This window comes from Macrobrachium rosenbergii, chromosome 3 (genome assembly GCF_040412425.1).
Source record: "Macrobrachium rosenbergii isolate ZJJX-2024 chromosome 3, ASM4041242v1, whole genome shotgun sequence".
Classification (NCBI taxonomy): Eukaryota; Metazoa; Arthropoda; class Malacostraca; order Decapoda; family Palaemonidae; genus Macrobrachium; species Macrobrachium rosenbergii.
The window spans coordinates 59,312,359-59,324,880 of record NC_089743.1 but is presented as its reverse complement, the minus strand read 5'-3'; the positions used below and the strand labels follow the sequence as shown (position 1 = coordinate 59,324,880).

Sequence of the window (12,522 nt, the reverse complement as noted above, 5' to 3'; positions counted from 1 at the left end):
AGAACTTTACAAAAGTATTGATTAAGAGATCAGTTGTTAGAAGCATTCAGGATACTTGGTGATATAAATAACATGAGCTGTTGGTATGTACACGAAATAGTTACCAAACCCAGGAAAAGGCACTTTGTGTCACATAGGACTGGAAACAGTGATGGGCAACAGAACTAGGTCCAGTGGATGGAAAAGGGTCAAACACCAGCCATTGAAGGAACTTCTTCTCATTTATTTTACCAGCTGAGGTAGTGAATATCACAACTACTGCTAGTTCAAGAATAATTTAAACAAATTGAATAGCATATTCCTGTGACTTTTTTAAGGCATGTCCTCAGATGGATTAGTAAGATATCTTTGTCCATGTAACTCCTTTGCTCTCTAGGTGACAGCCATGCTCTTGGATTGTTTCTCTTTTGCTCTTGTAGTGCCAGTCCTGTTTGTGATCAGCAGTGATCTCCCCCTCATCTGGTTGGGGGTGCTTTTGTTCCCACCATTTGCTGTCTGGAGTGGATTCCTTGCTCAGATAAGTTTTGCTGGTTGATTCTTCCATCATGAGCCTTTGGTGTTTTCAGTATATTTCCTACAGCTTTTGTTTGGTCTTCAAGGTCTTCTTTGCATCTTCTATCTGCCTCGAGGCCTTTTCAAGCTAAAGCTCACAGCTTTAGGCTTGAGTGCTCACTTTTCTTTCTTTTATGCACCTGGACCCTCACTGGCACTCAGCTCCAGCAGCTTGTTCCTGTTTCAGTCTCATGCTTCAGCTCACCTCAGGTCAATATCAGGGCTGTTTTCATTAGTAGCAATAAAGCAAGAAAAGCCTTAGAGAACAGCATCTGTTCAGGGGAGGGACCTTGTGAAGTGTTTATTCTTATAATAAATCTTCACAGGCTCATTCCTGTATCTTGCACCTCTCAGGATCTGCCTGTGGGCATAACATTTGGTGGCCACCACAAGCATGCCAGAAATAAGCTCGCATCCATGCACTAGCCTTTGAAGTAATGTATTTGTGTTCCACAACTTACTGTATCTACCATTTATCTGTTAGGCTTTAGCTTGGCTGTGTACTGAGGTTTTGAGCACTTATTCTTGGCTTTGGTTTCTACCTGCTCTTAGTGGTCTCTTATTTGTTATTATAAAGCTATTAATGATGAAGTAGCATGCAGAATGTATTTTAGGTACATTCATGATTTACTCCCAGATTCAAGAGGGTCCTATGTTTATGGAACACTTTCAAACTGAGTTGGAGATACACTTTGGGAGATCACTGGGCTTATTTTTGAACACAATGATCCCTGGGAAGTATCCATGGTGCTCCTTTGAGCCTGATCTTATAGATTGAGCACACATTATGATGTACAGTACACTTGAAAGTGAGACCATCATTTAGGCATCCCTGTTTTTGCCTGTAGGAATGATAGAACAAGTGAACAATCTGACATGAGGGTCAGAGAGTTTTCTTGTCACCATTATGTCACATTCTTGGATTCTGCCTGTTGTAAAATTTTTCGTTTTACTTTGTCCACTTTATTATGTAAGAAGAAAATAATCAGATATTATGTGAAAATGATGGTTAACAAACCGATGAATAATGTAAGTGAAATAACTGGAAGTCATTTCAGTAGCCCATTCAAATGTACTATAATAATATGTTATTGTATATGGATTTTAGAATTGGTTTTATAGTATTTTCTGTTATAATGTAGTTGGTGCATTTGTTAGGAAAGCTTAGTTACATAAGTGAATATTTAGGGTGCTCTTTTTTTTGTAGCTGTTGTCATCCTCTTAGCAATATGTACATAAAAGAGAGCACTAAGTATTATTAAATAGCAGTGGAATAATAATAAACTTTTCTCTTAATAGGATGACCACACCAGATGGGGCACAGCTAGTTGTAGGAGACACAGACTGGCTGGATGGCTTACGAGGTTATGTACCTGATGACATACCATGCATGAGCAGTAGCAACAGTGGGAATGAACTTAGTAATAAAAACCAGAACCTTGCATGTAGTGCACCACTGAAAGAGCAGTTAGGGAACTGCAATGATTGTGGTGTGGTTACGAGCCCTATAAATAATGACAATAGGTTTGATAATGCTGAGGGAGTTGATCACAACATCCCTTGCTGCTCATCAAGCGTCAGAGGTTTTCAGGATCTGGACACAAGAATAAAAGAAATTCATTTGGATAACAATAATTTTAATACTGTAACTTACTCATCAGAATTACCACCATCAAGTAGGAGTAAAAGCAATTTTTCCCATGGAAAGATGAGACTTGAGAGACCAAGTCACTTGGTCTTAGCAGCTGGTGTGCAGTGTGAGCCGGGACGTCTATTCACCCTTTGGTGGTCAAATTATAAAATAATGAGTAAGTATAAGGAGGAATAAAAGTTTATTCCACAAAAACGTTATTGATGTTCCACTTGAAAAGTGTTTTTATTTGTATTTATATAATTTTATTGCACTGTATTTATTAAATTTTTATCTTCATTCATTCTTTCATTTGTAATAGTTGCTGAAACCTTTTGTTAAATGAATTGTTTGATGTGGATTAGTAATTTATGAGTAGAAGTATTTATATTTACTCTCATGGTCCCTAGAGGGCTCCATTAGATAGACCAGCCAATTTCAAAGAATTCTCTTCTAGTTAGTCTTGGCCAATACAGTAAACCCCCTGTATTCGCATTCTCAAGATTCGTGGATTTCTCTGTGGAACGTATCTACCCATTATTCGCGGAAAATTCGCCCATTCACTGTATTTTTCACTGAGAAATATTCATTAATTACTGTATTTTCATATTTTCATGACTATAAGCACTTTTTGTGATAAAACTATTAAAATACTCTGGTATAAGCATTTTTAGAGGGGTTTTGTGTTTATCAAAATAGGCAGTTCTAAGTATTTTTAGAGGGGTTTTAAGTATTTGCGGATTTTAGCTATTCACGGGAGGGGTGCGTTACGCATCCGACGTGAATACGGGGGGTTTACTGTATAGTACACGTTGACACTGATAGTATATAGGACTCAAGACAGAAGGACTCTTTCTCTTGTCTACAGCAACTGCATAGGTTTAATTCCTATTTTTTACCTGTGGATGTGGCAACAACGCACTGCACATTGGCCATCTATTGTGGCAACAATGCACTGTACATCAAACCTTTGCACTCATTACTCTTTTTCAGGTCTGTGCAGGATAATTATTCACCCAGGTCCCTTGCCTTTTCATCAGGGAAAGTTGGTGGGTTTGAGGACTCACAGCGGCTACCAAAATTAGGTTTTTTCTATGTCAAAACCTGTTTTTTGATAGCATAGCCACTGCACGTCCTCAAAGGAGCTCACAAGAAACTGACAGATGACGAAATGGCTTAGCTCTTAAAATTCAGTCCCAACAACCCAGAAAAAATTTCAGTCCAAGGTTAAGCCACAAGTTATAAACCACATCCTTCATTCCAGATACCTATAGGGTTTGGCAACAAAGAACTTGAAACTAAACATGAACTTATAAATATTAAGATGTAGTTCTAAAGTGACTTACCTAAATATGCTGGGTTTGGTCGTGGTATTGTTTCACCCTTCTCAGCAATATCTTAGCATAACCACCACATCAAGAAGACCCTTGGTTTTCCACTGTAGCGCCTATGAGGTCAGGACTTACCATACCACCTACTGATACCCCGTGCAGTCGAATTTGTTCAAGCTCATGGCAGTAATGTTTTAGGAATACTGTTCTGATGACCACCTTGTACATTTCGGAGACTTCTTCGAAAGAAACATTTCTGAAAAAAGCCAACGATGCACTTACCTTCCAGATGTCATGTGACTTAGGAAAGGAGTGGGGTCTACCTTTTTAATAACAGACACTAAAATCATTCTCAGCCCTTGTAGAGAGAGTGGTTTATTTGTGCTAGGGTTTAGGAAAATTGAACCCTCTGGGATGTTTGCTGTGACCACTAGGTAAACCTTGAGTGTCTGAACCGGGCATAATGTTTGACAAATTGAGTTCCCTTATCAGAGTATGAAATTTTCTCTTTAAAGGGTTCTCATTTTTGGCCAGGAATGATGGGCCAGGAGACTAATAAATGATGGGTAGCTGTATGAGTAATGTAGTGTTGTCCCTGTTGAAGAGAGCCCAGTTCACTGATACGAGCTCTTGATGCCAAAGCAGTCAAGATCGCCCTTTGCAGCATATGAGTTGTAGTTGTGTGGGCCCACTGAATTGAGGAACTTGTCTTCAACAAGATACATAAGAAAATGTAGAAGTGTTTCGACAGAGATCTCAACTGGTCTCTCAGCGTGGATATAATCTAACCATACTTTCCATGCGGACTGATATTGTTGAAGAGACGATGTCCATAGTTTCTGTACTAGGTACCTAGCAATGTTGGGTGAGTAATTTTCACGGTAGACAAGATTTAAAAAAGCCACACGAAGGTCTCAGCTCAGAAAGGAGGACGTGTAGACGACTTTTCCTCCTACTGTCTGGGATAGAACAGTGGACAGTATGGAACTGAATTCTTCATCCGTTGTTGAAGCAACAGGAACCAATGACTGTTAAGCCAATTTGGGGCTGTTAACCCTTTAACGCCAACTGGACATATTTTACGTCGACAAAAATTGTCTGTCGGGTGCCAAGTGGACGTAAAATACGTTGACTACAAAAAGTTTTTTTTAAATATTCACAGAAAAATACTTATGGGCCTCGTTTGCGAAAAATTTTAAATCACGCACCTTGAGGGATGCTGGGAGTCCATGGATCACGCTGTTGTTTTGTTTACAAGCGTGACCCAGCTGCGCATGCGCGAATTTCTTTCTTATCCCAAAAGAAAGCATCAGCTAACTCTGCTGAAAATCTCAGAAATTCTTTAGTCACTTTGTCGTAATTTTTGCACCATTTTGTATTAGCCTTTACATAAAGTTTTATATATGAAAATGTGCACAATTTCATGTAGAATACAACAAAAATAACTCATGGTTGTAGCTTTTATCAATTTTGACATATTTTCATATAAATCATGATGTGCCAAAATTTCAACCTTCGGTCAACTTTGACTTGACCAAAATGGTCGAAAAAATGCAATTGTAAGTTAAAACTCTTATATTCTAGTAATATTCAATCATTTTCCTTCATTTTGCAACAAACAAGAAGTCTCTAGCACAATATTTCGATTTATGGTGAATTTTTTTTTTTAAACTTTTTCCTTACGTCCACTCTAACTCTGCTGAAAATCTTGTAAGAGCCTGACGCCGTTTCTTCCAAACACATGTGTGTTCGTCGTCCATCGGAGTGGACAAGACAACAAGAGCGTCTCGTTTTTTTTCTCTAAAGGAACGCGATGTCAACCATACAATATTTCCGTCTGTTTCTCCCTAACCATTGTTGTCTTGATGTATGTACAATCACCACTACTTGCATTGCCATGCAAGCATTCTAATCATGTACTCATAATGTTCCAACGAATCTTTTGTATCAAACTGTGTATGTTTCTATTTGTGAAGACGCCAAACATCTCACCACTCCGATGGACGACGAACACACGTGTTTGGAAGAGACGGCATCAGGCTCTTACAATCTCAGAAATTCTTTAGTTACTTTGTCGTAATTTTTGCACAGTTTTGTATTAGCCGTTACATAAAGTTTTATATATGAAAATGTGCGTAATTTCATGTAGAATACAACAAAAAATAACTCATGGTTGTAGCTTTTATCAATTTTGACATATTTTCATATAAATCACGATAAGTGCCAAAATTTCAACCTTCGGTCAACTTTGACTCGACGGAAATGGTAAAAAAATGCAATTGTAAGCTAAAACTCTCACATTCTAGTAATATTCAATCATTTACCTTCATTTTGCAACAAATGAGAAGTCTCTAGCACAATATTTTGATTTATTGTGAATTTTTGAAAAAAAAACTTTTTCCTTACATCAGCGCGCGCTATCTCTGCTGAAAATCTCAGAATTTCTTTCATCACTTGTCGTAATTTTTGCACCATTTTATATTAGCTGTTACATACAGTTTTATATATGAAAATGTGCACAATTTCATGTAGAATACAAAAAAAAAATAAACCATGGTTGTAGCTTTTATCAGTTTTGAAATATTTTCATATAAATCATGATAAGTGCCAAAATTTCAAACTTCGGTCAACTTTGACTCGACCGAAATGGTCAAAAACTGCAATTGTAAGCTAAAACTCTTACATTCTAGTAATATTTAATCATTTACCTTCATTTTCTAGCACAATATTTCGATTTATGGTGAATTTTTGAAAAAAACTTTTTTACGTCTGCGTTACGAATTCATGCATCATTTTGTGATAATATTTTCTCTGTGTTGCTTTGATTGTTTTACAATTTGTTATATACCAAATTCATCGCAATTTAGTGTACAATACAATGAAAAAAAACTCTTAGCTTTAACCGTTTTGCCCACAGCGGGATTTGTATACAATTATATATGAAATTTTTTTTTCACGCTGTCATATATTCCAATATTTATATATGATAATGATATTTTTTTCATTTCTGATGGTTGCATACTAAACTTCAGGCATTGAGAAAAAAAAAAGCCAAAAATGAACTCTTAATCTTAAAAACTAAGCATGCTGTGATTTTTTGAAAAAACTTTCTTTCCGCTTCAGCTCTAACTATCAAACCCCGTCGGCATACGGCAGACACTTTTGTAAATAGAGGCTCGGCGTTTAAGGGTTAAGTAAGCTGTTCCATTGAAAGTTAGAAGTTTGTTCAAATCCTTCGAAATCTGGGACAATGGAGGAAATAGGTATATCTTCCTCTATTTGTTCCAGTCTTGTAGGCATGCATCTCTTGCTATTGCTTGATTGTCCAGGTTCGGAGACACATACACTGAAAGTTGGTGTTCTCGCATGTGGCAGATAGGTCCACTTCCAGATGTGGAAGCATGTTGGCAATTAATTGAAAAGAGTGATTGTCTAACATCCACTTGGTTGAGGCTGTTGCATTCCTTGACAGAGAGTCTGCTGTTACATTGAGGGACCCTGTGAGGTAAATTGCAGACAAGTGCCACTTCTTTACTTACACCATCCAAAGGATGGATAGCATTACTGCACTGAGAGTAGATGAATGTGCGCCTGACTTCTTGATGCAGTACATTGCAGTCATATTGTCTAGGGCCAACAAAATGTGTGTCCCTTTTGGAAGTTTCAGTTCCCTGAGGGACAGAAAGACAGTCATGAGCTCCAGGAAGTTGATATGACACTTTCTCAGCGTAGGTGACCACCTCCCTGCTACCTGGCAATCCCCCCAGTGACCTCCCCAACCTGTCAAGGAGGCATGTGTGTTTATTATCACTCATACAGACGAAGGAGTCAGCGTGACCTGTTTTGCCCGAGACCCCTTCCAGGTCCACAGTCAGAGTATCTCACTAACTCTTCGATTCCTTTGATGAAGTTGATTGCGAATCTTTTTTTCTTGCATGCGATAGCCAGAATTTTTTTTTTTTTTTTTTTTTTTTTAGTTGCAATCTGAGGATTGGGTCTGCCACAGATGTGAACTGTAACAGGCCCGTCATATGCTTCAACTGATGTCTGGAAATGCTGGGCTATGCAAGGAACCTTTTCAGGTTGTGCCTTATTCTGTTTTGAGCATGGTGGGAAGAGACAACTGGCCGTGAAGAGTATCCCAATAAGGTCCCAGCCACTGAAAGTATCTGCTGGGTGTAAGGCAGGATTTGTTCCAATTTATTAAAAAATCTTTTGATTGGAGCCTGTCGACTACCACTCTTAGGCTTCGTAAGCACTCTTCTGTGGTGGGCCCCTAGATTAGCCAATCATCTAGGTAGACTACTGGTTGAATTCCTTCTTTCCTGAGTTCTAGGACAACTACTGCTACTAATTTTTAAAAAAACTCTTGGGGCAATGTTTAACCCAAAGGGCATGACTTTGAATGTGTACATTTCCTTCCCTATCCGGAACCAAGGAAGGGGCAGAAGGGAACGGCGATAGGGACGTGCCAGTATGTGTCTTTCAGATCTATAGAAATGGTCCAGGTCCCTTGTGGAATGATTGAATGTACTTGGGCAACAGTAGTCATCCGGAAATTGTGGCAAACAATGTGTTTGTTCAAGCTTGACAGGTCGAGGATCACCCTCCATTTGGAGGAATCCTTCTTGGGGACACAAAAGAGACGTGCTTGGTGGCGAATATATGCATGTTTCTTTATGGCTCCCTTTAAAAGGGCCTTCTACACATAATCCTCCAAGGAGGGATCTGGTTTTTGGAAAAACCTAATTTAAAGGGGAGGAGGATGAGACCATTTCCACCCTAGCCCATTGAAGATAATACTGTGTCCCCAAGGGGAGGACTTCCATTGCATGTGATGCTGTAGAAGATGACCCCCAACCATACAATTCCTATTGGGCTCCACCACTTCCCTTGCCTTTAATAGGCATTCCAGGAGTTGCTTTTCCTTTTCCCCGGTATAAGCATTTTTGCATGCTTCAAAAGGATCCTTCAGGGTGACTGGAGGCTTGTATGACTCAGAGTCATAATGAACTTTCTTTGGTTTAGGAAGAGGAAACTCTCAAGTTCGTTGCTTCCCAGATTCCCCTTTTCTAAGGAGAGCATATATTATACAGTTCTGTTGTTGGGCTGGTTCATTGAGTTGAGCCACAACAGACTCCTCAAAAAGGTCCTTAAAGAAAGGGGTAGAATGTAATAAGGAGGTTACATTGGGGAGTGACGTATTGGAGCCCGCCAGTGTTTCCATTCAAGCCTTTATGTGACACTAGAAAATCATAGAGTACTCCCCATTCTGGAAGCTTTCTAATGGAAACTTCCAGCATAGTAGAAGTTATGATATTGAGGAGGTGGAGCCTAGCATGAAATTCAGCCAAGGCTGTTCCCTCTGATATTTTTCTCATAGGGGTCCTAAACTGATGAGTAGCCACGTCCAGAGGGAGCTTTTTTTTTCCTTTCAAAGGGAAGGACAAGTGTTGCCCATTCCTTAGTAGAATTATCAGACACTGAGATGATGGAGACAAATGTCTTTAATTTTGCCATTGGCTCTCGTTTTCCAGTTACCACAAAATTCTGGAAATTCGCCTTCACATGATTATTTGTTTAAAAGGTGAAGGGACAGAAGGCTGGTGAGCATACTGGCTCTCTAAAATAACTGTTGAACTCCATTTTCCATTAACCTGGTAAAAGGTTTCTTCTATGGCTTTCAATGCTGTACTCGTAGGTAAGATAACCATTCTTTATTAGGAAACGCTGCTCTGTCGCAAAATTCTGTCTGTGAGGACGAACAGCGGCTACAAAAAATAGGTTTTTCCTGTCAAAATCTGTTTTCTTACAACTGTTATCTTTGGAACATTTGATCAATAAATAGGGATTTATAAGGAAAATGTTTGTTAAAGAATATTTATATGTTCCATGGCTAATGAATTACAGGCACCCCCCATAAACTGAAAAATCCTTAAGCCTTTAAGCCGTAGATTTTATGGATTATGGGATTGATTGCTGTTGGTGTGTGATGATCCTGATTGACCTTGATGATAAAATAAAGAGTTTTATGTGAAGATTTTTGCAGCAGATTTAGACAATATTTCTATGTCTTGTCAGACTGTTTCCTTGACTGGATATCAGCAACTTATCCTGATTAAATAGCAGCAACTTCCTGGGATCTCTGTCTTTTAGATCTTTTAGACAAGACTAATCAGAGTACAGTAGTGGTTTTTTCCCCAAAATGGTAATTTTTATTTAGATTAATGTTGGAAGACAATTATTTTGGCCTTCCATAATCTCCATACTTACAGGAAATCCATTTGCATCTTCAGTTCGTGCATCCCAGGAACTAGTGAATGCTACTCTTGCAAAGCTTCAGCATCTCTATCCTATCAAGATGTCACATTGTGAGATTGCCCAGTACTGAAAGATATTCATTCATTTTACTGTAGGACTGTGAAATTGTTTTGTGGATGTTTTAAAGATACTCATGCTTGTGATTTTGACAGCTTATAATAGTCTTTGAATCACCATTGCCATAGTTTTATTGGTAGTGCTGATCCTGTACTGTATATATTTTTTGCAATTTATATGTATCCGTTTTTCTCATGTTTTCTTTTTCCAGAGATGATTTTATTTTGCAGTGGCCTGGTGACCATTGACCATAATCAGCTTTTAGCTTTATTATGTGGGAGTTTGTTTGCAAGTCATTATCATTTTAGTTGTGTTGCATATGTAAGTTTGCTTATTTTGAATCATCCTCATCAGCATCATTGGTTCTTCCATCTTGCTATCCTATGACTACAGCTCCTCTTTTCATTGTCTTAAGCACTGAGTGGCTAAAAGTACCCCAGTGCTTGGCTTTATAGCCTAATCTTTATAAATTAGACCAATCAGCATAAGTGGACACCTTTTTTTTTTTTTATCCATCAAGGAAGTAGTGAAGCCATAAGATGAGCATGGCAAATAACAGAGGGTACTTGAATGACTCATTGAGGAAGTGATGGTACTGTAAGAGGTGTACTCATAAAGTACTGGAACTGTTGCTATGGTAAAGGAGCTAAAATATGCAGGATGAGGCCACCTGGCACAGATTGATCTTGACCCCAACTGTGCATGCACACTAAGTTTTTGGCATCCTAGCTCACTTATTCTCTTTACAGCAGTGTTTGGAAGGAACGTGTGTAGTGTGTGTGGTCATCGCATTGACTGTGATGGAGAAAGTTGAGCAGAGATTCTGCATCAAATTTTATCAAAAGCTTGGCAATACCTGCGCACAGACCTAAGCAAAATTGCAAAATGTGAATGGAGAGGAGTGTATGAACCGCGCACAATTGTATGAGTGGTTCAGATGTTTCAAGATGGCTGGCAAAATCAATAGTGACAAATGTTCTTGGAGACCCACAACCAGCAGAACTGAGAAAAACATCGTTTTCTTTGACTACAAGGGCATTGTTCACTATGAGTATACTCCACCTGGTCAGGCAGCAAACAAGGAATACTACTGTGACGTGTTGTGACATTTGCGGAATGCTGTTCGTCGGAAAAGGCCAGAATTGCATGCATCTGGTGAGTGAAAAATGCACCTTGATAACGCCCCTGCCCATTCAGCACAACTTCTGCAGCAGTTTTGGCCAAGCACAACATCCCTCAGGTCCGACAGCCCCATATTTCCCAGATCTTGCTCCTTGCAACTTTTCCTCTTTCCAAAAATCAAATCCCACTTGAAAGGAAGAAGATTTCAGGACCTTGAGGAGATCTAAGTGAATGCGATGAGGCAGTTGCTGATTATCCCAGAAAACAAGTTCCAGGAATGCTTCCATCAGTGGAAACAGCACTGAATAAAGTGTGTGGCTTCTGAAAGGGACTACTTCGAAGGAAGTTCAATGCTAAAATGGTATGTGTTGTAATTTTCTTTTTATAGCACCAGTCCTGAAACTTTATGATCAAACCTTGTATTTGTAACACAACCTCAAGAATTGAAAGCAGTGGTAAGTTTATCATAAGAATGTGAGGTAAAGGTTGGCGTTGATTAAGGATTACCACTTAGTCTTTTATTGTTTACCATAATGTAATAAAGGAGGAAATTACAGGTACAAGGAGAGAAGAAAGGGAGGTTCCTGAAAGTTACAGTGTGTAGATGATATGGTAATAACAGAGTCAAGGGATTAAGTCCTGGAAATGTCAAAAAGATGGAAGAGTAGAATGGAGAAGATAGAACTGAAAATAAGTAGAAGCAAAACCAAACCCAGCTCATGGTGATCAGAAAGAAAGCAAAAGAGAAGGTCCAGTCTGAGCTACAGGAATAGTGTAGGGTTGAATGCAATGGTGGCTGGTACTAGGCACAGAATATGACCATTTCATGTGGAAGATACTCATTACAAAATGTAAATTAAGCAGGGCGTTTCTGATGCCCAAAGCACTATTGGTGAGAAGGTTGATAAAAACAGTGTTATGGTAGAAGACCAGGCCTAGTACGAGGTAAAATATATTTTCGGTACCTTAGTAACACACATGAGTCTGGAGCTGGCATTGAGTGGGCAGTGGAGCTGGCATTGAGTGGGCAGTAAGAACAAGAGCAAGAAGAAAAAGGAATAGTACCAACTTGGATGAGGTTTCCAGGAAAGACAGAAAATGAGAGCATCTCTTTACAAAACAAGATTGGAAAAATGTTGATAGTTAAATTAGTCCTGTATCTCTCTGTGCAATAGAATTTGAAGACATGTGACTCAAAATAATGAAATTCTTGACTAGAATGCATTGGGAGAATTTACAAATGATGTTTACTGAAATAGCTTCTAAGTGCTGAAAGACAGATTGAGATATAAGATAAAGATGGTTTGGGTAGGTGATGAGGAGGCAGTCAGTAGATGTGGGATTAGGAAGACAAATACCCATGGGAAGAGCCAGAAAGGCCTGGAGAAATGTGCATTCATAAGGTCATAAGGGAATTCAGGCTGAAGAGAGGGGAGTGAACTCATTAATGTATATTTAACTCCATAAAGGAATAACATCATTTACAAGTAATGTTAGTGATGACTGGTT

At 38.8% G+C, this 12,522-nt stretch overlaps 1 protein-coding gene across 2 annotated transcripts in view; it reads left to right on the top strand.

Moving 5' to 3' along the window:
* The window catches only part of LOC136856055 (F-box/WD repeat-containing protein 2-like), a 54,467-nt gene extending 51,985 nt beyond the window's left edge, over positions 1-2,482 (top strand). For both annotated transcript variants that reach the window (XM_067133622.1, XM_067133631.1), the window contains exon 6: positions 1,852-2,482. In XM_067133622.1, coding sequence (XP_066989723.1) covers positions 1,852-2,380 — 529 coding nt within the window. In that variant the 3' untranslated portion in view covers positions 2,381-2,482. The remainder of the gene's footprint in view (positions 1-1,851) is intronic.
* Positions 2,483-12,522: the final 10,040 nt, after the last annotated feature.